The sequence below is a fragment of the Pelobates fuscus genome, chromosome 2 (genome assembly GCF_036172605.1).
Source record: "Pelobates fuscus isolate aPelFus1 chromosome 2, aPelFus1.pri, whole genome shotgun sequence".
Taxonomy (NCBI): Eukaryota; Metazoa; Chordata; class Amphibia; order Anura; family Pelobatidae; genus Pelobates; species Pelobates fuscus.
In genome coordinates, this window is record NC_086318.1 from 414,515,552 (window position 1) to 414,541,799 (window position 26,248).

General features: G+C 41.4%; 1 protein-coding gene across 8 annotated transcripts in view; it reads right to left on the reverse strand.

The window, feature by feature from the left end:
- Window positions 1–26,248, reverse strand: part of CCDC88A (coiled-coil domain containing 88A) — a 196,135-nt gene that overhangs the window by 118,207 nt on the left and 51,680 nt on the right. For all 8 annotated transcript variants that reach the window (XM_063443986.1, XM_063443988.1, XM_063443993.1 and 5 more), the window contains exon 3: window positions 6,013–6,121. In XM_063443986.1, the coding sequence (XP_063300056.1) occupies window positions 6,013–6,121 (109 nt within the window). The remainder of the gene's footprint in view (window positions 1–6,012; window positions 6,122–26,248) is intronic.

A 26,248-nucleotide genomic window follows, 5' to 3' on the forward strand; every position in this document is an offset into this window, starting at 1 on the left:
CATTTCCCTGGCTGTCAGTCAGAAAACGGTATTCCAGCTCATTGACAAGCATTGGGCATTGGAAAGACGCAATCACATTCACAGCTCCACAGCAAAGATATCTCAGTGAGAAATCTCTGATTGGAGAATTCCCCAGCGCAGGTTGAAAGTCTGAGATGGGAGAAGGGTAATGGGGGCTTGTAAAGACAAGAAACGCAAACGTTTTTTAGATACCGGCCAATAAAAATAATGCATAATTAAATGCGTGCATGTTGTCATTGAGGGGGATTTCTACTTAACTGTGATTTTTAAACATTTTGTTTTGAGCAGTCGAGTGTTCCTTTAATGCATTTACAGTACATTACAGTGAGTTTTATGGTAGTGGAGCTCTGTGATTTACTCATTCGCCCCACTTGTTACAGAGTGCATTATTGCTGTGTGAGCTGCAATCTCTGAATCTCTGGGATTCCCTCGTGTACAACCAACATATTGAGCCTCTGCAAATGAGGGACACGTTCTCAAAGAGGGACACTCGGGATGGAACTAAAATATCCCTAGACAACTTGTGTAAATAACAAAGCTTCTCACATAAAGACACTGCCATTCCAAAGCTCTCCGCTGGGAGATTTTATGGGAATTTTATTTTTTTTTTTTAGGTTGCAAGCTCCTGCCATGTACAACAGTGACAGCTTGCAATTATCACAAAATTCGGAAAACATTCCCCGAGGTCTGAATGTAAAGTGATCACACAAGCCACATGACCGGACGGTTTGCATCTCCCATAGACAGACATGGTCAAGTCATACTAGATTGCAAGCTCACTTTGTATGAAAGAGCTTAAATGGCTAGATCTCAGGGCCCTCTTTACCTTTTGTATTTGTCTGTGTATACTGTATGTTCTCCACTAATGGTACAGCGCTGCGGAATCTGTTGGTGCTTTATAAATACCAGTAATAAATAAATAATTAAATGCCCCCATATCATCTCTAGTGCTATCAGCAGCTAATCATAACTGAATAAATTTTATTTTGTAATACAGTGCAAGCAATGTAGATATAAAAGATCATAAGTAACCCCTATTTATTTTCTTCCCATTATGTGAAGGTCAATAGAAACTGTAAAACACAGATATACAATGTATCAAGGAGGGCTGCATCAGCAATAGGTAACAGCTGGATTAGGACGCTAGCTGCTATTGGATGCGCCATCATTCTGTGAGAGTTTCCGATAGCTTGTCATGGGCAACATTAAATCCAGCGGCAGCACTTTTCATGTCTAGCCGCAGATTTTAATTGACTGCCTTCCACTGATTACGACCACCTGTTAAGACAGTCTGTTAAGTCTAACACTATACACAGTGGCAGCACTTTTACCTACCTACCCGTACTGTCATTAGATTCTTTATTCCTAGATCTGTCTGACTTTTGCCGCTTTCTATGGAGATGTGCTCACCCTCCAACTCTCTAAAGAAAAAAATATCTCAAGATATTTGTAAGTACAGGTTGTAACTCCATATAGGTCTCTGTGGTTACACTAAGAGGTAATACTAGGATCTGGGCGAAGGCTCCCTGTACTCTAGGTTTACACAGTTGTTACATTTTAAGTTTAAACCCTATTGATACAGTTATAATATGTACAATGTTAATTTCTACTGTGATACACATTGTTTATGTGTTTTCAGATCCATCCCTAAATAGAAGGGTACTCTAAAGTCTTTAACTATTATGCACACCTACTTTCCCCTCCCCTTTGATGATTCAGAACACTCAGCTGTCAGAATTAAAAAAGAAGGAGGGCGTTTACCCATGGAGGCGTTCCTTAGACTTCCCATTGGCTAATTTATTAAAGGAGGAGGGCCGAACCCTCCTATATAAAACAGGATCTAACGCTGGACATAATTGCTCTTGACAAAGCCAGGATTTACTGCCGAAACGCGCGTCGAGCTACTTTAGTGTGCCGATGCACTTATTCTTTTATTTCATATTTCTATTGAGGGGTGAATAGTTTGTCTATCCGTTTGTGTTAGCTGCAGTTGTTTATGTTAAACACGCAGGGCAAGCTACATAGAATCTTTTAGCTGCCATGAAGCAGCAGATAGTCTAGGTGATTAGGTTGGATAGCTTTAGCCATTTCTCTGGATAGTTATGGAGGGTTATTAGCATGGCTGGTTTTGAAGTGGGGTTTGGCTGCCATTGGTTTTAATGTGGGGTTATGCCTCCATTCAACTAGATGCCCGTCTACTCCCACTACTCTATCTGATGGGTCTTATTCATAGAACCCCACTGGCTATTACCTATCTCTGACTATCTTTTCACCTACAATCCTACACAGGCTACATGTTCTGTATGCTGCCTGCTGTGTAACGGATATCCTGAGCACCTCGGATGTTTTGCTCTTCTTAGGATATACTATACATATTGTTTTGTGCATTCAGCACACTTAGCTTTTTATATAGGGATTTTTCAATACCCTTTATACTTGTTGATTATTACAACGAGACACTTTCTCCTGCTCTCCCTTTTTTCCACTTTACTCTATCGTATTTTAACTTTAGGATCTTGTTTAAATAAAGATTATTATTTTTTGTTGCCTTGCCATTACCTTTGAATGATTCTACTTAAGAGGTAATTTTAGTAAGGCGGGTTTCTACCTTTGTTAGGCAGATTCCTATACCTTATTTGTATCTTTATTCCGAGAGAGTATCTAATGCCAAACAACAAAGTCTTTGGTCATTGTGGGTTTGCCACTTTGTGGATTTAATCTGTGATGTGTAAAAAAAAAAAAAAAGGATCCAAGGCTTTACAGCAGAAAATGTGTAAATGTGACAACCAGAGTCTATTCTGTTAAAAACAGCCTTGAAAACATACAGCGCAAGCGAACAGCTCAGTAAACAAATCCAATGTCAACAAACAGCACACAGAAAATATCTCATGTGCCTATTTAAATGTTTGCAACAAAAAGGTTATTTTATTTACATAAATTAACCCACAGCAGCTTTTAGTGCACTATTATGGTGTGAATTGATGCTGTGGAACTCTGAGATACAATAATGTATACATCTATAGTGAGCTCCTGAGAAAGAGGCAAAGGACGAGTTCATTGTGCATGCCCAAAGGGACATCTAAAGATGCTGGTTTTACTATGGAGGGCACAAGTCCCCAAAAGATTACTGCAGATCAAAATCAGTGGTAGAACTATCAATAGAGGACTATTTAAGGCAGTTACTGGACTCTGTAATGCCCTAAACATATTGGACGTATGCATGCATACTATAGGCACCCGCATCTGTAAGAGCAACATCACTGATCCAGATGTTTGAGGTTTGTATTAACCACAGCCCCCTGTCCACCATCACATAATGATCTATGACTTTATAAATGATAGCCTTAAACAAGTGTTACTGGCTCTGTTGTAGACACGAAATACGGCAGCATAACAGATTTATACAGGAAAGTACAAAAAGAACATTAAAACTCCAAATGGCAAGTCTTGGTTTTTGGCCAAAGCATTGAAGGTATGAAGCTTTTATTCCGTCAGAAATCTGGTCGGCAGATTAATCCTGAATGCCATCGTCATGCCTATACCATGCAGTAATACTCACACATTGATTTGTTTACACGGAACATGTGGTCACTGATGGTTTACGATTACATTTGAAGAGGAGATCTCCTTGGGCTCAGCATTTATAATGGACTACTGTATGAACTCGATCACATGATGAAAGAGGGTCAGAGGCCGAGTGATTGAGAGGGGGGGCAGTAGCATGGATTAAAGAGGCTGTGGATTTGTAAAAAAAGGTAACAAAGAGAGGTATGTGTCACATGATTTTAGGGTATAATGTTTTAAGCACATTATTCCTTTAAGGAGGCACTTTATGCAATTACTTTTTGGTCTGACCAGCAAAAAGAAAAAAGAAGAAAGAACTGTGCTATTGATGATTGCTACATCAATATCTTTAATTCATTGAGAAAATCGCTTGCTTTTGGCTTTTGTTACACACACACACACACACACAGCGCATCAAAATCCAATAAAATTAACATAATTATAGTTAACATGATCAAGGAAATAAATAACTATCACAAAAAGTGTTTTGTTTTTTGATTAACTTGCTCTCTCCAGATTTTTTTTTCTTAGAACTATTGTTAGGAATGCAATACAATAAAATAAAATAAAAGAGTCTTTTTTATTGTAAGGGGTTTGTGGTGGCTGTTCATTTAAAAGGAGATAAAGTCCCTGAAGGTTGTTTGTGTTAAGTGTGGAATTATTCCGGAGACCAGTGTGCAAGTTCAGGGTTGTGAAGTGGAGATTAAACAAGGACCCAGAGGAACACGGTGAAGCAGTGATTGATATATGAAGTGCGTAAAGTACTCAAGGTCTTTTATTATGAACACGTATTCAAGTATGTATCAATCTGAACTGCAAACATATCAGATTTTTGTATTTGTATCTCTGCACCCTCAAAAGGGGAAGTGTTCACTTTAATTATGTTAGACTGTATGGTTTCATAATTTCATAGCATTTTGTTCAATGTAGTCTACTACACTCAAAGGAAGTAACTGGAGTGGCACGCTAGGGTGGATTAACTAAATTCACAATCCTCTTTTTATACAAGAAAATACTGTATTTGACCATCCATTTTTTACATTTCTGCTGGTATGTAAAATTACTCAGATCGCTCAGCCAATTTCTTATTTCTCGTTCATTTTTATGGTGGAATTATGAAGAACGCGAGTGCGTGTAGGACATCACCTACTAACCTGTTTCACGTTTAGTAGTTTTCCAAAGGACTGAGTGAACTTATAATGATTACAGTAATTCGCAGCCAATTGAGAAAAACAAATAAAACTGGAAGTTGGAGGCTTGTTCAGGCCACAACTTCAGATGAATAAGAAATTATCATTGTGGTATAAAGTTGGGAATTGGGAGGAAAGTAAGAGCAGGGATTTTATAGGTTTGAATACTGCATTACAGAACGCTTTCAGAAAAGAACTCACAGAATGTGACTTCAGATGATGGGAGCGCCAGTTATCACATTTCATAAAACACTCCCAAGCACTAACCAACAGCACGGCCGTCATTAGCAACTCATTCTCATCAAGGCTTATTCCAAGGACTTTTATAGTGCATTTAGTACAATACTATAATACACCCATACATTACTGTATATTAACAAACACGTTCTCAGTGGCCAGATTATCAGGTACACCAGCAAGTAATGGGGCACAAGCTCAATACATAAAGTTGCTCAGCCAAACATTAGACCAGGGGTGCCCAAAAGGTAGATCCCCAGATGTTTTTAAACTACAGCTTCCATGGTGCCAAAGGCATGCAAAGCTTCATGGGAGTTTTAGTTCTACAACATATGGGGATCTACCTTTTTGGACTCCACTACATTTGACAACGTGTCAACTCATGATACAAATGGGCTACATCAACCATGCTTCAGGAAGATGAGGGGACAGTGTGCGTAATACTCATAAGATCACCAAAATCTCACTACGGACACTTGGAAATTTATTGACTGGTCAGGTGACGGCTGATTTCTGCAGATGGTAAGCTCAGAACGTTGTGTAAACTTGACGAAATCGGCCTGCCTCACATCACCTTTACAAGTGGTTGGTGGTGTGATGGAGTGAAGATGACTTTCTTGACATACATTATACTATTTGAGATACAGTATACAGAAAAATTGTTGCTGACCATAGACATTGCTTTACAGCCACAGCCTATCCATTTTCAATCAGATACTTTCAGTAGTAAAATACCGCTTTACTACAAACAACTCATTTCAAGCCATTTCCAAGAATGTGACAATGACATCACTTTAATCCTATAACCTTTACAATGTCCTGATTGAAATCCAATTAAAGGATCTAAGATGAAATAGAAAGAGGTTCCCTGCGTGATTCTTCAGCTGAAAAAAAAAATCTACAAAAACGGTGTAAAATATAGTCCTTGCACAATAACAAAGCCAACATATGTATACTCTACAACAATTTTTATTTTACACACGGACACAGTGCATCTTACCTGATAATATGATTTGATTTGTTTCACCAGCACAGATAAATTTTGTATCCTGAGGGAAGCATCGTTGTTGATCTTTTTATAAATTCTCTGATTGTCTGCTTTAGGATTTCTGAAAAAAATTAAATAAAATAAAAATATATACATTATGTTTGAGTGAGAAACTGCAATTTACAGCATGACGTTATTACTGGGAGGACACTAAAATAGAAAAAGAACCATCACTTGTGACATATATTTGCAGTTCAGGGGGAACTACAACTCTGAAGCTTCAGTAGTCTTAGGTTGGCAAAGCATCATGGCAGTTTTACATTTTTCACAGCTGGGCCATCCATGCTGTGCAGCCATTTTGTCTCCTAGAATTTAAGAAGTGTTGCAAACTATTTTCCAATTCACCGTAAGAGGGGTGATTGCCCAAAACATCTAGGATAATAATTATAGATCATAATGCCGCCTTCTGCTATTAACTGGTTTGTTAGCGCTATGTTTACATGTCCAATCCCTTATACTACAACGGTGGTCACAACTTTTTAAATTTAAATCTATTTATACCTTAGCCCAAGTTAATTTCTTGCTGAAATTCTGATGGCTTGAAATAACTGCCCTACTACATGGGATGGAATAATCTATAAATACATTGTATTCTTCTGTCCTTATCAGATTTAGAAAATATATGTTGCTGAAAGACAATGGCCACATTTAAAAACAGAATAAGGTAAAGTTCAGGGGTGACTTTAATCTATCATAACGTTGACAGGTAGCGCAAAATATGTATATGAAAAACAAAATACAATAAAACTCGAGATCTATAAATTTCAGCATAAAAAAAAAATATATATGTGTTTAAATGAAAAAACAAGTTCAAAGGGACACTATATACACCAGAACAACTACAGCTCACTGCACACGCTCTGCATGGAGGCGCTGAACTTTCCCCACAAAGAGGCATTGGGTCAATGCATCTCTATGAGGAGATTCTCACCGGCACAACGGCGAAAGCATTGGATTGGCAAACTCGCACGGCACTGGAAAAAGGGGAGTAAAATCACCTTTTTGACTTAATGTTTCTAACTTTAGCTCAATTAAGTGATCTGAGTGCACGGTCCCTGTCCCACTTAGTCCTGCAATGTAAAGCTCTGCAGTTTTTAAGAAACGGCAATATTTACATGGCAGTACTAAGATAGCATATAGTGGCTGTATACCAGAGCCACTAGGGAAGCTTCCTGGCATTTACCGGACTCTGAATCACTTAAATGACGCTGGACATCCTCACTCTGCATGAACACATCCAGTGTCAGTGAAAACCCCATAGGAAAGCACTGAATCAATGCCAATGCTCTCGCCACGCATGAGCATTATGTCCCCCCCCATCGGATGACGTCGGAGGAGGCAGAGCTTCCACCCGAGCACCGAGAGACATTGGCGCTGGAGTCAGGTGAATAAACAAAGGGGTTTTAACTCTTTCTGTGCTGGGGCTGAGGGGCAGAGGGCTCAGTTAGGAATACAACTTTGTATTGCTAACATCATAGAATCCCTTTAAAAATCCACTTGGTTTCCAATTGTAATAATCTTTGTATTCTATTTGCCCTAGAGCCCAGTTCCCAATTCCATCAATAATCATAACCTGTAAGCTATCCGGATTAGCATTATGGATTTGTCTAACGTGTTAACATTAAGGGGCTTAGAAATCTCTTCTAAATACTTCTTTAATATACCAATCATCTTCTCGTCTTCTGAATTAAAACATGTAATAAAAACTGATTCAGGGGTGAAGCTCAGCTAATGCTGAAGGGTGAATGAGTCATAGGTCACAGAAATCACAGCTTTATTGAAAGGGTGACCAGTGTAGTCAGGAGTTTGCTTAAAGGGACACTCCAGGCACCCAGACCACTTCTGTCCATTGGAGTGGTCTGGGTGCCAACTCCCATCGATAATTACCTTGCAGGGTTAAGTCCCCCTCTAGTGTTGGTCTATCAGACAGCCACTAGAGGGACTTCCGTGTTCTTAAAACACAAAAAGTGTTTTAAACGACGCTGGATGTCCTCACGCTATGCATGCGCATTAGGTCTCCCCCGCCGGCTGACGTCGGCAGGGGAGGAGCGTGGGCAGAGCCTGGCCCTGCACCGAGGGACATCGGCGCTGGGTTCAGGTAAGTCACCGAAGGGGTTTTAACCCCTTCAGCAACATGGAATGAGGGTGGGAGGGAGGGGGCACTGCAGTGCCAGGAGAACTTATTTTTTTTTCCTGGCACTGGAGAGTCCCTTTAAAGAGAAGTAATTATGAAAAATTAGAATCTGTAGTCACACGCAGTTACATCAGTTGCGTAAGGTTCTGATCATAGAACAATGCCCTCCTATCTCTCAATACATTCACATTATCACATTAACACTTCTATGGTAGTTCTTTTATGTATTCTAAATTTATGCTTTGAAACTGAAGTCCAAATAAGTAATTTAGCTTCTTACCAAGGACACTTAATTGTTTAAAAGGGGAACCATAGCTTTTCAGGAAATTATACCATTAAATAAAATATTTGTGTTAAGTGTTCTTTATAGTCAGGGTTGGCTAGAGGATCCTCAGCAAGGTGAGAGGCAGCGACCTAACAAAAGCAAAGACAGAGGGATAGGAAGAGGTTTATTACGGGACCTTTGGCTGCCCAGGTTAACATAAAACAGGACCTAGGAAGTAACAAAACTAAACTAAGGAAAAGACTACAGGCCAGGAGAGGGGAAAAAATAAACACACGATACCAGACACTGACAAGGGTCAGGAGCACCGAGATATACAATGTCAGGAGGAAGCCAGGGACTGGTACACAGGACAGGAAGTCAGACAGGCCAGGAACTGGTACACAAAAACAGGCAGAAGGCAAACAGGACAGGAGAGCAGAACATAGTTGGGTAATCCAAGGAAAAAGATAAACGAAACAGGTTCAGAGCAAAATATCACTAAGGATACTGGAGACATGAAAGGGCCCAGAGCAGCCACATAGTGTCAGGGTACCTGTAGTCTCTACCCCTGAGACAGGTAGAGACTTAGACGTTTTTCCATCCAGACGGCATGATTCTCCCGTTCCTCGCGGTCCCCTCGCGCATGTAAACGCCGGCCGCAAGAGAACTATGCCTTTTTGTAACGTGACGCTCAATAGTCGACGTCATGACGCTATTCTAGCCCGACCTGTCAGTCAAATCCCGGACATGAATCAGGTCTCGGCGGAGGCGTGATTAGTCTCTAGAACCAGGGTATTTAAGGGAGCTCTCAGCATTTGCTCATTGCCCTGTCGTGGTTCTAGCCAGCCTAGTCACACAGTGCTCTGTTATTCTCTTGTCTTTTGGTTCTGACCCGGCTTTGTTATTACTTACCTGTCTTCTCTGTTATCCTTGACCCGGCTTGTCTCTCGCTTACCTGTCTTCTCGTTCCCTCGACCTCGGCTTGTCCCTGACCATTCTATACGTAGTATTACGTTAAGTCCGGCCATTCTAAGGTCCGGTATACGTATCTGCTACTCTTTGTACTCTGCGTGTTGGATCCCTGTCCCATCCTGACACATAGCCCTGCTTAAATAGATATGCCCTGTACCTGACTGGCTCCTGCTTGCTGGTAGCAATCAAGGCAGAAAGGAAGCACCGGATTACTACGCTACAAAAACTAGCAATCAGAAAAATCAGGTGGGTCAAAAACCTGACAATGGTCTTGAATCGCATGAGGATATCAGGTTCCATAGTGCCCCAGCAAGCAGTGCAAAGCAATAGAATGTTGGAGGCAGGAGTTCTAGTCCCACCAGAGGTAGGCTTCCTGACATTTATGTAATGCTTCATATTCTTATATAAAATTATATCAGAGATTTAGAAAATGACATCACAATCCATTTCAGTCTTGGCACGGCGAGGACACTCTCTGCATTGGAAAATCTTTGTTTCTGTTCTTTCCCTGTCTGTACGGACTGCCAGGTGCACCGTTTATACAAACTGACCAGAAGAAAGCCAAGATGGAGACACTAGAACAGAGCAGCAACGTGGATTTTACGCCTCACAAATATGTGTGTTAAACTTAGGGGATACGTGAACATAATATTGAAAATCGTGGGAAGTGACCCACTTTGATATGGTTTGTCTGTAACCTAAACTAACTGGACTATTCCTCTCTCTGTATTTTCAATATTGCAACTTGTAACACATGGGTGTGATATTAAAGGGACACTGTAGGCACCCAGACCACTTCAGCTCATTGAAGTTGTCTGGGTACTGTGTCCCTATTGCACTTTGTGCTGTAATGTAAAACACTGCAGTTCCAGAGAGAAACTGGAATGTTCACATTGCAGGACTAAGTCGGCCCTCAGTAGAGGTCTACCAGACAGCCACTAGAGGGTTTCCAGAATCGAGGGGGGTGCGAGGGAGGGGGGCACCTTTTAAACCTATAGTGCCAGGAAAATGGTGCTGGCACTATAGGATCCCTTTAAGTATCCCTTATTTTTTTCCATGGGAATCTAAGGGTTCTGCTCAGTATTTTAGCTGTTCCTAGAACTGCACTTTTCTGGACCGCAGAATCAGGAATCTGTTGGCTCCACACAGCCCTGAGTTGAACTGTTGGACTTGGAACCTGAAAAGTCACCAGGTGTGAATCCTGGTCAGTCCATGCCACGAGTATGTGTCCCTAGACCAGTGTTTCCCAACCCAGTCCTCAAGGCACACCTACCAGTCCAGGATTTAAGGATTACCCAGTTTTGTCTAAGGTGTTTTTAGAAAAAAAAAGAAAACACACCTTAGACAAAACTGGGTAATCCTTAAATCCTGGACTGGTAGGTGTGCCGTGAGGACTGGGTTGGGAAACACTGCCCTAGACACCCAACAAAATATATGATCGCCTACCTCAGATATACGGGAGTAACAAGAACCAAGAGCACACTGCCTGGTATGACAAGGTCTTCAACTGCTAGGAAACTGGGACAGGCTGCTTACAAGTGGGCTACTGGAGAAAAGCATTCACAAAAACACACACTATACAATATAGTATACAAGAGAAACACATCCCCTTGGCATCATGTGCAGTTAAAATGTATTTGTTAGAAAGAGGATATACAAACATCATATAGAGCAGCCTCATCATGATAATTATTAACCATAAAATAGGAAATAATGGCCAGTATTATTCCAGGTTCAGCCAAGGTTCACTGGCACTGTTCCAGCATTTAGATAGGTTTCATGAATATCTATGACAAAAATACAACCCTAACATGGGCTTTAATGAGGTTAGGGTGTAATAACACGTCCTGATGTCGATGAAGTCCCCCACGAATTATACTTACCTCGCTGGATCTGGGGGGACAGCCTCACTCATTCAATATATGATAATTTACTGTAACTAAACCCCCACTATTTTTGCGTAGGTTAGGTGTTTAAACAACTAAAAAAAATAATAATTTTGAGAGCTTTGAAATTGCTGTTTGGTGAATTACTGAGTGTGCTGGGTGTTGTGTGAATTGGGCCCAGCACCACCCTTATAATGTATTCATGTTCAGGTGAATGCAGTCCTCTTGGTTATATAGATTAAATATAAATATTTGATTTGAAATTAAAGCTGGAACAAAATGATCTATAATAAGTGTGGGTGTACTTCATATGAAAGATGTCAATTATAGCTCAAATTCTAGGTTTTGTTTTGGTTCAGAACTTGGGCTATTGCCTCTGTCCTTAAGGGGATAAATGTCAGGATCTGCTAAATCCTAAGGTTTTCTCTCGAGCTATTATAATTATTAATAGTATTTTTAGTGGTTTATAACGTGCCAACATATCCCGTACTGCTGTGCGATAGGTGAACTAATGAAGAAATGCAACAAGCGGATTTTAACGAACACTGAGATAAGCAGAGTTATAGGTGCAGTTAATTACAAACTGGAAACTTTGCCAAACTAGTTATGTAAAAAGCTAGTGATCGGGAAATGTGATGAATTAAGGATAGAAGAATTCAGGTTTCCTTGACCCATAGTCATTGTAAATGCAGCTGTGGATTGAAATCAGTAGGTATAACTCATTTCAAAGGGATTCTATAGTGCCAGGAAAACAAACCCCCCTCCCTTGCGGACCCCTCTCTCGGTGCTAAAGGGGTTAAAACCCCTTCAGCCACTTACCTGAATCCAGTGGCGATGTTCCTCGGCGCTGGGTCAGGCTCAGCGCACGCTCCTCCCCCACCGACGTCAGCTGAAATCCAATGCGCATGTGCAGAAATGGCCGCGTGCGCATTAGAACTCCCCATAGGAAAGCATTATTCAATGCTTTCCTATGGGGAAAAATCTGACGCTGGAGGTCCGTGAGGATGTCCAGCGTCTAATAACAGACCAAAAAGTCAGTTTAGATTCCGGAAGCCTGGGAGACAGCCACAGAGGGCAGACTTAGAGCTGCAATGGAAACATTTCAGTTTCTCTGTAACTGCAATGTTTTACATTACAGCACTAAGTGCAAAAGGGTCACAGCACCCAGACTACTTCAATTAGCTGAAGTAGTCTGGGTGCCTACAGTGTCCCTTTAAGTTCATTTTTAGTATGATTTTGCTGCATAAATTACTTTTTTTTTTAACCCTTTCCCGACTCATCACATCATCAGTATCTATGGTAAATACTTATATCTCCAAAAAAAACGTCTCTGAGAGCTCAGGTCTGGAATCCTAAACCGTAAAGAACAACGCCTGAATTTAAAAACAGCAACTGCATCTCGATGGGAAGAGAAATACACAGGGAGTCCAAATTATGGTCCAGTTTAAATTTTTACTGAGCAATTCAAGTCATCGGTTACCATCCAGGTACGTAAGAGGAACACATGCCAATACACACATTTCAATTCTAGGAAAGACTAAGCTCATCTCGAATAAATGTGTAGAGTGTGCTATTTTCATAGTGAAAGGGTAAACAGATGGTTTGACGGATTTATTCGGAAAAGTTTAAAAAAATTAAATTAAATTTAAAAAAATTACCAAATATTTAAGATATGGTGGTGCAGCTGGTGAATATACTAGTGCAGTTAAATGAATGTCAATGTTTTGTGGTGTAAATATTTTATTCCGTTTAAGATGCTTAAAGTACAAAACTCTTTTTCCACTGGTCTTAAAGTCAACCTCACCATGTTCTAAGTTTGTAATTCTCAGCCTTTCAGTCGATCTTTTTTTTTTAAAACTTTCTGGGGTGTGTTGGGGTGTGGAAATCATACCAGTAAATGTTGAAATGCCTTATTGTAGACTGTGTAAAGAAAGCTGAATTGGAAACACATCTGACAAACACAGCCCATGGCAGTTCCCAGCAATAAAGCATAAGGTCATCAATAGTCTGTATTATGACAAACATATTAAATTGAGAAGAATGGTGGGATCAGCAAAATAATCTTATCTTATTCTGTCCTTTTTTATCTTTCGTCTTAACCCCAATCTATGCAGTGTTCTTCGGGTATGTGGAGACAACCAGCAGGTCTTCGGCTGGTAAATATAATCCCAACGGTTTATTATAAAGTTCAGCAAAATGAACATTCATAACACCGGATGCTACATTCTGAAATCTTGCAATCGGTCTGCCACAGAAGTATATGATTTATGAGCGTCTAGGTAAAAAGGGAATTGGGGTGCACACCCAGAACATGTAGTCGTTTGGCTGTATATACAAAACAGATTCATTGTATTTTATTGTGTGTGCACGGTTTCTTATTTTTTTTAGGTGCCAGTTTGGACATGACCAAAGGAAAGCCGTAGCACATATTTGAAATACGTCTCTGGAAGCAGTTTAAGCAATAATTATTGCAGCTAGCATGTTTGTGTCCCATATTAAATTAGCATAGAACCTACCGATATTGTGGTCCTGCGATCTAGTAGTGGACTTAAAGGGACAATGTAGGCACCCAGACCACTTCAGCTCATTGAAGAGGTCTGGGTGCAGTGTTCCATATCCTTTAACCCACAGTGGTAATTATTGTAGCTTCTGAGAAACTGCAATTACCTGCTAGGGTTAACTCCTAGTCTAGTAGCGGTCTACCAGACAGCCACTAGAGGGACTTCCGGGTGTTTAGACGACTTTTGGTTGCTCACCGGAATCCCCTTAGGAAAGCATTGATTCCTTATGTGGAAATCATAATGCTAGCGCGGCCATTGCATGTACATTAGGTGGATGGAGCCTGACCCAGCGCCGTGGGACATCGGTGCTGGATACAGGTAAGTGACTGACGGGGGTTTCAACCCCTTTAGCGATGCAGGAGGGGGCGCAAGTGAGGGGGGCACTATAGCAACCTATAGTGCCAGGAAACCGGCTTTGTTTTCCTGGCACTATAGAATCCCTTTAATGCGACATGGCCATATGTTGTAACCAAATTCCCAGATTTGTTAGCTAAAGAAGCCAATTTTAACAGTGTAAAATTTTAAATTCTTTGTTTTTTTTGTGTGTGCGCGCTCTTCCTTAATCTGATGGACATAAAATTGTAATGGTAATGAACTTAAAATGGCAAAAGCCTTACTACATGTACGGTAATTTTGGGAGAAAACTTCCCAGACTGTTTATATATTGTTTTAACATAAACCTAACATTTCAATGGTATGTTTGAGAGTAAAATAAAAATGCACAGATAGCGTAGCTGACAAAAAAAATAAATCACTTTCTTAAAACAATGATAACATGGCGCCTCCATCGATTCACCATGGCAACCAAAAGAATGAACTTGAATGTGCGGAATAACCGTTTCACACAGTTTGTCTTCATCATTCTGTGTGTAGCTTTTGGAGCAATCACAATGTTATGAAGATTTGGATCCATTTCATGACAAAACACACAAAAGCAAAGCAAAGGCATTGTGCTATGCTGTGGGTCTTTTCTGGCTGTTTTTTTTGTTTAGCCCACTTGGTTACCCAAGTACCATTTTGGAAGGGAAGGAATTTGCGAAGCTATTATTCTGAGAGGGAAAACAAAAAAAAATATCTCAACCTCTTCTTAATGTCAATGCAGTTACACAGTGTCATTAACGACTAAAAAAATAAAATACCAAAAAACACCTATAAAACAAGGGCAGCACAATGAAAAATGTAAGACTTGCAATCTGCGTAGCACAGACAACTAATAAAAAGAGGTGCATTTAACTAAACTCTAGATACCAAGAATGTCTTGGTTACAGCAAATGGCAGTAATAACAGAGTCATTATTTGGTGGGGGGGGGGGGGGGGGGTGGGAGAGGGAGTGTGAAGCCATTCGTACTGTGTTAGATTTTAGAATACTTTGATGCTGAAGAATATCCCACATGTACCGACCGCTGGTGTGAATACAAGCAGTACTTCCAGAAAACAATGTACTGAAGGATTTTTCTTTTTCTTTTTAATTTAATTCTATACCCCAGTCACACGACTCCCAGTTGCCAAATAAGGTTTTGACAGCTGGAGGAGCTTACAGCGCAGACATAAATGGAATTTTCAGACAATACTGTGAGGATATCATTTTCTTGGGGTGATGATTCCATTATAACACTTAAACTTTTACACTCCGTATTGGACATTCTCAACGGGTATCACAGATTTTTTTTTTTTTTTTACTTTTTATTACGGACGTGTTTTTATCCATTTGAGAATACCATATTTAAAAAAATATATATATATATCTGTACACAAATAAAGTGGAAGAAAAACATAGAAACAGACCAATCTAATGCAGTTACTTTAGAATCACATAAATATTTCCTTTAAACACTTGATACATTAAACAGGAACTGTCAATTCCCTGGACTTTTAATACTATATTTAACATATGTATTTGTGAGGTGTCAAATGTAAAATTAAAGGGACACTATAGTCACCAGAGCAACCAACGCTTATTAACCCCTTAAGGACACAACTTCTGGAATAAAAGGGAATCATGACGGAATATATCCGTCATCTGTCCTTAAGGGGTTAAATTTGTTCTGGTGAATAGAATCATTCCCTTCAGGCATTTTGCTGCAAACGCTGTCTTTTCAGAGACATGCAGTGTTTACATTCCAGCCTAGGGATACGTCCACTGGCCACTCCTCAGATGGCTGCTAGAGGTGCTTCCTGGGGCAGTGCTGCACAATGTGACTGACCTTCAGTGTCTCCACCCTCTGCATGGAGACACTGAGCTTTCGTCATAGACATGCATTGATCCATGAGGAGATGTTGATTGGCCAGAGCTGTGTTTGACTTGTGCTGGCTCTGCCCCTGATCTGCCTCCTTGACAGTCTCAGCCAATTCTATGCTTTCATATGGGAAAGTATTATGATTGGCTCAGACCTCTGTTTCTGATTATGTCAGCCAAGCAAGCAGACCAGGAGCAGAGCTAGCAGCAGTAGTCTGGAAATAAGGTAAGGTTTTGCAATACTTAGGGGGGCAAGTAGGGTCTGGATGGTGGTCTTAACTCTATATGTTTCTGTCCCTGACCCTAAAGTGTCCCTTTAAATCTAGAAATCTAAACCTCTTTATCCTGCAATCGGGCCCCTCCATCTTGGCTCCCTGTTAACCATAAGCTCTGTCCTTTGCACCTGGCAGTCAACATAGAGAAAGTAAACAGAGACACAATGTTCCTCCTCCTTATTTATATTATGTGCACTGATTGACCTGGAGCTAACTGTATTGTGAAGTAATTTGCAAAATATTTAAAGGGACACTATAGTCACCAAAACAACTACAGCTTAATGTAGTTGTTCTGGTGAGTATCATCATTGCCTTTAGGCATTTTCATGCAAACACTGCCTTTTTTTTTTTGTGTAAATCTTTATTTTTGCGTGTGGTGGAAAAAACAAACATGTTGGTAATACCGCATATGTGTGAACATGGCTCATAAACATTTTCAACATGGTATAAACTGATGAGGTACACTTCGCACATTTTTAAAAATTCAGTGGGCTGAAATGTTGCATCGAGGGCCTTAACTGGTGAGAGTGTAGGGGAATATACACCCGTCTATGTGTGCCAGCGCGAGTACTTTGGAGACATCTAGCGTGTGGGGCGTGTAGCGTCCGGTATGCCTTTCCCTGTGTAGGTCAAATCCCACCCGATCCCTGATATCTGTGTAAGGATGATGCTCCATGTGGGGTCCAGGACTAGAGACGCTTTTGGTGTGTGGGGCGCTGTGACGTTCCCCTTAGTGGCTCCCTATGTGGTTTTGGTCTATTTCTGTTATACCTTCTTTTAGGAGCTGCATGGTTATCGCCTGGACCGGAGGTGCGCTGTGTGGCATGGCTATTTACAGTGATGAAGGTGGCTATGTGTAAGCGCGAAGTAACGAGTGTTCGAGCCTAGTAGGTGTCTAGGTGGGTGGGTGGTGAGTAAAAGCCTCTGGCGAGGTCATTAGAGTATGTATTATGTAGAGCTCCCTTGCTTGAAATGCCCTGTTACCCTAGGGCGGGGGGGGGGGAGGGGGGGGGGAGAGGGTCACCAGGGCCAGTTGGTGAAGCCTCCAACGGGTCATTATCTCATTGCAACTAAAAAGGAGGTGAACCAGAAATATAGAGGTCTGCAAACATTGCTAACTTTGTTATTGAAAGAGTTCAATAATAGTCCAAGGGTCTCAGACCCGGCGCGGTATTTCAGGTCTTGGTGTCTCCACGGGGTCTTGTTGCTGCCGCTGTTGGCACCTCCACACTCCCGGGTCGGTGGCCTGGTTGCAGCGGTGAGGTTGTCGTCTGAGTTAGGAGTCCCAGTGTTGCCATTAGAGCAGGTCCTTCGGAGGGGTCCATGACCTTATAATGCTTGTTGTCTTTGGTAACCCACAGGGTTCCCGGAGTGGACCACTTGTAGGTGATGCCTGCTGCGTGGAGTGGTTTAGTAAGTGGTTGCATTTGCTTACGCCATAGTAGTGTGGCTCTGCTCAAGTCCTGGAAGAATGATAGTCGGCAACCCTCAAATTCCAGAGGTGTCTTTCCCTGTAGCGCTGCTAAGAGTCCTAGTTTGTCTGACATGGACTGGCACCGTAGTATGATGTCTCGTGGGGCTGCAGTAGGTGCTTGCGGGGATTTTGCAATTCTATATATTCCATCGAATAGGAAGGTTTTGGCTTGTCTGACCGGGAGTAGTGCGGCTACGAGGCGTCTGATGAAATGTGGTAGTTCCTCCAGCAGTACGGATTCCTGCACCCCCCTGATTTTGAAGTTTTTGCGTCTCCCCCTGTCGTCCAGCAGGTTGACTTGTCTAGATAGGGTAGTCTGAGTGGTGTGCATTTTTTGTACTTTCTCCTCCAGCTCTTGTAGGCCCTGTTGTAAGGTCCCCACTACAGTTTCCGTGGCTTGTGTACGTGCTGTCACTGCAAGCACATCACCTTTCAGCGCTGCCAGGTCAGCCTCCCACATTTGCTTGAGGTTCTGCTGTAGGCCTGTCAGCATAGCCTGGATATCGCTCCTGGATGCTGGGGCATTTTCCTCTGTTACCCGTGAGTGAGCTGGGTGACAGGGAGTGAGTGGTGGGCTATCTGTTGGGTCTTCCTCCTCTGAGGGTGGTGGTGAAGCGTCTCGCTGAGACGTGGGCCGCGTTGCGCTTGGGGCCTGTAACATCTGGCTTATGTCGCGCTGTGGCTTAGGGGTATGTGTGGGTAGCTTCTGAGATTTGCGCCCCATCTCACCTGTGTGTGGCAGGTTATGGTACCAGTCGTCTAGGTCTAGTGCTCCCCAGGGCCAAACTCCTTCCCCTGAGTCTCTCTGCCGTCCGCCTGCGTGGTAGGCCTTGCCGCCTCGGCGTCGTGTTTTTGAGCCGGGCGTGTGGAAGAACGGCATCGGCAGTGTCGGCTGTCTGTCCCGGACTCAGACCCAGATTCTGCGACCCAGGTTGGTGTCGGATGCCCTCAAACCGGCCGGATTGTAGAAATTCAAGCGGGAGCTGCAGCAATGTGCGACCGCTCGGTTCCGTTGTCAGGCCCCGCCCCCCGCAAACACTGCCTTTTGAGAGAAAAAGCAGTGTTTACATTGCCACTAGGGACACCTTCATGTGGCCACGCCTGCTTTCTGGCTCAGTGCTGCATAGTAGGCAGCTCCGACGTTCAGCGGCCCCTGAATTTTCCTCATAGAGATGAATTGATTCAATGCATCTCTATGAGGAGGTGCTGATTGGCCAAAATGGTGTTGGGCCCCACCCCTTTGCCAACCCAAGGCTTTTTCCGATGATGTCACCAAGGGGGCAGGGCCAGTGCCGGCAGACCAGCACAGCGCTGGGTAGAAGGTGAGTTTTTCATGCTTAAAGGGGGGCAAGCCACCTTAATGGTGGGTTTTGCACTATAGGGCCAAGAATACATGTTTGTGTTCCTGACCCTACAGTGTTCCTTTAATATAAATTTTAAAGAAAACAAGAGCATCACATAATAAAAAGGTTAACCTAGGTTACAGGTGGCTTTCTATTTCTTATTCAGAAATGTAATTGACAATCCATTGATCTCACTCTAAGAACCAGAACAATTTTGTATGATGGCAAAGGTCCAGATGCCAAGAGTACCGAGATTCCTATATTTCACTCATGATGGCGTACATCTGTAGAGATTTTAAATAATTACACATCTAAATACCTGCCCCGTGGAACAGCAATCTTATAATGAGGATGGTTTGCTTCTCCCTTCCAAGGACCAGATCTGGTCCTTGTTTAACGCTTGTCTGTTCAAGGGCAAAAACCCTGGGAACTTTAAAAATGGCAATTCATTTATTTTTATTTAGTTTGCATATTTTTTTTTGCAGAAAATATGGGGAATGACCCTTTTTAAATGTGTCTTTATAAATCGGCGCTGTGGACCACATCACAAGCCGTATCATTTCAAAATGTTATACATAAAATCAAATGGTATTGGGTTTAAATCTGGTGACAATGATGAACGTTCTATCACAATACGTTTTGTTAGCATAATGTTTTGTGTCTTCGTATGTTCTTATAACAATATAAGGATTTAACTGCTTAGCAATACCCTGCTCTCAAGAGCCTGACACTATATTATCCTTGGCTAAGCTTAGACACAGAGCTCTTGTTTTTCTGCCTCCTGTCCCTTCTTCTTTGTTTGATTGTTACATCAGAGGTTGAAGGACTGGATCGTGCTTGAACGAGACGTCTAAGTAAAACCAACTGCTGGGTCTGGAAGAATCAGGACCGGACAGTGATCTGATGGTGTAACTGGATCATTGCTCTAGGAGTGACTGCCAAATGTCTGTTGGAGTTGACATATAGCTTTAAGGACGGGTTCCATTCAGGTTTATTTATACTATATTGCATTCAGAACATGCTGCGATCATTTCTCTACCCAATAAGTTAAAATCTTCAGAGGGCCAAGATTCTGGATTGTATGCTTGGAATGGGAATTAGGACTTGCGACCAACAATTCAATTTAAAATACATTTTTAATCTTGAATCAATAATAACTTTATTTTCCTACTAGTGTGACCAGGATAACATCAGCTTGTTGAGGATATAAAATCCTAACTTTTCGCTTTTCCAACTTTTAACTTTCTCTTCACAGGACAGATTGGAGTATTTTTTATTTTTTTTTTTAAATCAGCAACTGCACTGTGCATTTTTTTTGTTCAGCATCTCAATAGCTTCTTCCTTTATTAAAGTATATTCGCCCCCAACTATAGAAAAGTCCATATAGTCATCCATCTATTTCAAGTGTGCAAACTCAATCTACTGATAACTTAATAACCTGGATTAAAAAATAACAATCTTTAACCCATTGGCCAAATTGTTTCAGCCAAACAAACATTCACTCTAAATTCCGACACTTCTAGAATATAAAATAACACCAGTAATATAAAAACTCCATACATTATAAAGTCTGGAAATAGATATATAGACCAGGAAAAAAAAAACCAAAACTCTATAAAAAAAAAATAAAAAAAAATCCTGTTTGATTAGACACCTAATAACCCTCTAATTCAGGCTTCCCCACACTCCGGCCCTCCAGATGTTGCTGAACTACAGCTCCCATGATTCTATGAATGATATAGATAGGCTGAGAATCATGGGAGCTGTAGTTCAGCAACATCTGGAGGGCCGGAGTTTGGGGAAGCCTGCTCTAATAGGTAGACATTCAGCCACATTACATACACCTGTTTCAGAACAAGGGTTAATAAACAAGTTTGGAAAGACTTATGCCTGCTGATAAATCCCATGGTGCAGCCTTAAGGGAGGTTATATGGAAGGGTTTGTGAGCCAGGAATGGTCAGATAAAAGTATTTTTTTGCTACAAATACTAGGTACCCCAGCATGTTGCACTAGTCACACGCGGCTATGAACAGTCTCTTTTGTGAGATGGAAAAAATTAAAATGCCTCACTGGCAGATAGCCTACTAAAATAGGCCAAAGCCATCTCGAAGTCAATAGGCAGGACAGCAGTAAAACATAGCCTTGAGCCATTTCACATTTAAAAGCAACCTACTTATGGCAAGATGCATCAATTTCAAATGAGACTAAACAGACAAAATATCCACTATAGAGGAAACGCACACAAAAGCCAAACGTGAAATATAAATTGCTACTGAAATACTAACCACTAATTTTAGATACTTAAGCCGAGGACCCCATGTGGTCAGGAATAATGTACATTTAGTAACCTATTGACCAAAATCCCTCAAATAGAAATTTGATAACTTAATGGCTTCATCCTTGAGCCTGAACAGACTGTATACCAGGTTGTGTCTTATTTCTTGCCATCTGCCTACAGATAATACGTCACAATTAGAGAGGCATCACTTTTGTCTAAGACCATATTAACCTAATACAATAATGCACTCTTGTGTTTATGGAATACATGCTGCAATCAGGGTTATTCCGTATGGTGTGAAATCTCAGGAATTGCAAATAGAATTAAAAGGGAATTCAAATTTTTGTTTTTGTCCAAACAGTCAAAAGGGAAATTTATAAGTATAGCATATCAACCATGCAAACACAGTTCTAAATAAATTTAACATTAGAAATATCGGCGAGATTTATCAAAGTGTTCTGAAATATGTTTTTTGTAAGTCAACTAATTTATTTGTATTTTTTATATTGTTCTTTAGATTGGTTAAAAAAAGGGTCACCTTTTTAAAATAAAAAAAGTGAATAAGAACATTTTCTGGTGGTAAAAGTGATGGGGAAAAAGGATAAATCTGTTGTATTGCTGAAAAAAAAAAAAAAAAGGTGTACATTAAAAAAAAAAAAAAAAAACAGATGAGAAAAACCTACAGATTTAATCAATTGAGCAAAAAAAAAAAAAAAAAAAAACACAAAAAAACCCCAAACAACCACCAAAAAACAATATTGCCAAACACACAAATAACATCTGCAACACTGATAAATATCCCTGTTTGTTTGAACGTGTATGACTTGTTTTCGTTTAAATCCCCAAATCCATACCCAATGCCAGATTGTTTCCAGTTCAATAATTTTATCATGCCAGATTAATTCTCGTCTGGAGTCAGGTGACCAAAGATTAGTGCAGTGATAGGCTGAGTGTTCGTCGTCTGAGCAACAGAGAAAGCTGAAAATGTTTGTGTTTATTTTATGTGTTTACAACCACTGATGTCAGAATAAATTAATCGATGTGCTTAATGCTCTGCTCTGTCTGCAGATTAGGTCTAGTCTAGGAAGTAGATGCCATTAAAAGCACAGGAAAGATTGTTTTTTTATTTCATGGAAGAAATCACAGTAAATAATGTTGACATTTAAATCTATGCTGATGTCACAATCGTATTATTATGGCCTTTATAATGTATCCTGTGTAAAGACGCAGGGCAGAATAGATGGCAAGTAGGCAAAAACCAATATATTATTTTTTAATTACATAAAAAAAAAAACAGTTTCTGGGAAATATCCCATGGAGCCAAACCAGGCCACTGAGTAAGCAGAAGGCCAACCCAATCACAAACCCACACAGTGCTGGGCTACCAAACTCCCTCAAAGAATCCCTGCCTGTTGCCTTGCTACAGTAGTGTTCTGCCAGCAGATATCCCAAGACACCCCTACAGTGTCTAATCAGAAGCTGCAGCCAATGCATAACCACCAACTGTCCTGAATCTGGCAGGAAAGTCCTGATGTATCCCTGTCATCTGCTGTCCTGTGCTTTTCCAATTGTGTCCAACTTCTGGGAAAAGCAAACAAAAGGTCCTCCAAAAAGTACAGCCCAGGCATTGCGTTGAATACACTCATTCTATGTCCTGTGCATGGCGGTCCTACATGGCATACTTGCTGAGCTGCCCAATGACTTGGAAAGCATGACTGTTGAGTTGACATGTCCCAGTTCGAGTCATATCATTTCACTGGGTTATTTACAAAAAAGAGAGAATTCAAGGGGAATTCAATTTTAAAGCCAAAAAAAGCCGATCTGGAAAAAATGCTTTAAGTCTGATATGCTCTTAGTTTGACTACTCTGGCCTTAAATTTGAAATAGATTTTGAATTCTCAGTTTAGTAAATAACCCCGTTAAGCTTGAAAGCTACATTTAATTGGCATTGGAAATGGGAATTTAACATTTTAAGTTAGTTCCCCTAATAATTCTAGCTAAACAAATAGTAAGACAATGCACAAAACTATTTACATAATTGTTTATTGACAAAACCTTTCTGCCCAAAACCCTGATGTAGAAATGTAGAAGACTTTTACAGAGATCAATCCTTCGTCCTGTGATGGTACAAAAAGGAGTTAAAAGGTACATGATTAAAGAGTGCAGCGCAAGAGGTGGGATTCTGTATATGGATTAACGAAGCTCAGCAAATTAGTCTTTTCTCAATACAAGGTAGTCTCAACATCACTCCAATCAAATCGATAAAAATAGGACAGCATCGAGTAACGGAGTAAAACAGAAGAAATAAGCCTTTAAACTTTTCTGATTTAACCCTTTAAGTGCCCGTATTCTGCTCAACATGAGTTCAAAGAGTTAAAGTCTGGTATCTGGCAGTAGAACAGTCGATTAATGCCACTGGTGCTCACAAGGACTGAGGTGACTGTGATGTAGGATTATTAAAAATCTTTATTGAACTTGTATTGAATTATTGCACTAACTCCATTTTAACTGCATACTGTGTGACAGATCCTCCATTTTGTCCTCATAACCTGACTTCTTCATTTTAAACCTACATTACATGACAGAATTTCCCAGCACATCTAACACAATGGACAAAGACTGTATTTTCTATAAAGACATGACTAACTCAGGAACTGCTGAATCTCCCCTAACTCGCAACATAGTATAAATTGAAGGCCATGAGAACACAGTAGTAATGAAATGTTCTATTCATAAGAGACCTTGCACCTGACCTGACATCACTGACCGTGTAAAATGACGCTCAAGCCCCCCTTTCCACCGAGTAAGCCTTATGCTAGGAAAGATGGCGCTTGAGCCCCCTGTCCCCACCCGTGTCCAGAACAATACCACCTATTGGTGGGTGGACACCTAGCTAACCACTTAGTTTCTGAGCCAATTAATTACATTTATAGGTGGACACTAATCCAGACACTTAACAATTAATCCAATTAATTATGTTTATTTGTTATTATCTGATATTCAATGATGACGTAAAATGCCTCTTAAAAGGGCCTGCGAGCCCGCTCTTGACTCACTTGCCAATAAATTTCCTCGAAGTTATTTTAACCTGAACTCTGTGTGTCAGACTGAATTACTTCAGCGTATATACGCAATCTAATTTTCTTAATTTGGACAGGAACAGATAGACATTTAAACATTTTGGTTTACTGCTAAAAAGTACCATAACAACTTGGCGCCCAACGTGGGGCTCCGGGCTATGTCTGGCCGGTGAGCCATCCTAAGGAAGACGCTGTTGGACGGAGGAATCGGGGGGGAAGGAAAGGAGACTGATCACCTCCAGGTACACGGTAGAGACTTCTGCAGAGCCACCGGTATGTTCCGGCCCCTTTGATTGACCCGTCCACGTGTCTGTGACTGCTTCCCGGGAGGACATCAAAGACAGGTAATATCTTGCCCGGAGTCTCGTTACTCACTTGTTTACCTGCATTTAGTCTATCTGTTGCCTGGGTGTGTTTGAACTGTTTGCCTGTTTCCCCTTTTTGAGATAAAGGGGGGTGGACCTGCGGGGGTTTTGCCTGGGGTTCTCTGTTTCGCCTGTTTTCCCCTTTTTGAGATAAAGGGGGGTGGACCTGCGGGGGTCTTGCCTGGGGTTCTCTGTTTTGCCTGTTTTCCCCTTTTTGGGATAAAGGGGGGTGGACCTGCGGCGGTCTTGCCTGGGGTCCTCTGTTTGTCTGTTTGCTCACTTACCCCTTTTGCGTTAAAGGGGGGTGGACCCGGGGGATTTGCCTGGAGTCCTGTTGCCTGTTTTACTCCTTTTAGGGGCCACGGGTCTGTGGCTGTAGGGAAAAAGGGGGGTTGACCTGTGGAAGTTTTCCTGGGGGTCTTCTTTGCCTGTTTACCTCTTTTAGGAGCCTCGTGGCTGTGGCTGTATGGAAAAAGAGGCGAGTTGGATCTGTGGAGATTGTGTAGACTCATAGTTTCCTGGGGATCCTTCTGGTGTTACTTTGATAGCCTAGCTAGCTTCATTGTGCACATAACTCTGCTTGCAGAGAGGTGGTACCCTCCAGCTTTGAGCGCTGAGCTGGAGTCATTCCAATTTTTTTTATTTGTGGTGTGTGGATTCGGGCAGGCATTGCTGTCTTCATCACCACGGGGTAGTGGGACTTATGAGTGGGTTTCATAGGGGCACTACGAGAGTGAGGATAGAGGTGGCCACTTTTAGTGGGCTGCTGTAACGAGGGAGGCTAACGGATCTCGGACCGGTGTCAGTTGTTTTCCGTGGCCTTTGGTAGTGAGACTTAAGGAAGTCGTTCTCCGAGCGGGGACACTACGGGGTTGAGGGAGGTGACTTTGGAGTAAGCACACGAGTAAAGGAAAGGTTTACTGTTGATTTTATTTGAACTGTGATGCATGCACTGTATTTCAATTGTACTGTTGTCTTGTTTGTGTAATTAGGAGTTATTTAAACTCCTGTGTCTGTCTCTAAGGATTTTCCCTTGCCTTTTCCCTTTTCTATACTTCCTATATTATTATTCTATCCACTCCTATTTCTCTTGATAGAGAAGTGATTGGTCACACACTTCTCACCTCGCTCCAATCCGTGTCTACCACCTCGGGTAGGCGGATTCAGTGACTAGTCTACGTTTTGGGAAGACGCACTTGAGGAGGGACCCACCCTTCTCCTTGAGTGGCAGTCGAGCATTGTAGACGCTCTTGTTCCTTTTTCCTTTTCTATCCCTATATCTAGGACGCTGGTATAGGGGGGAGGGGGAATATGGGGCA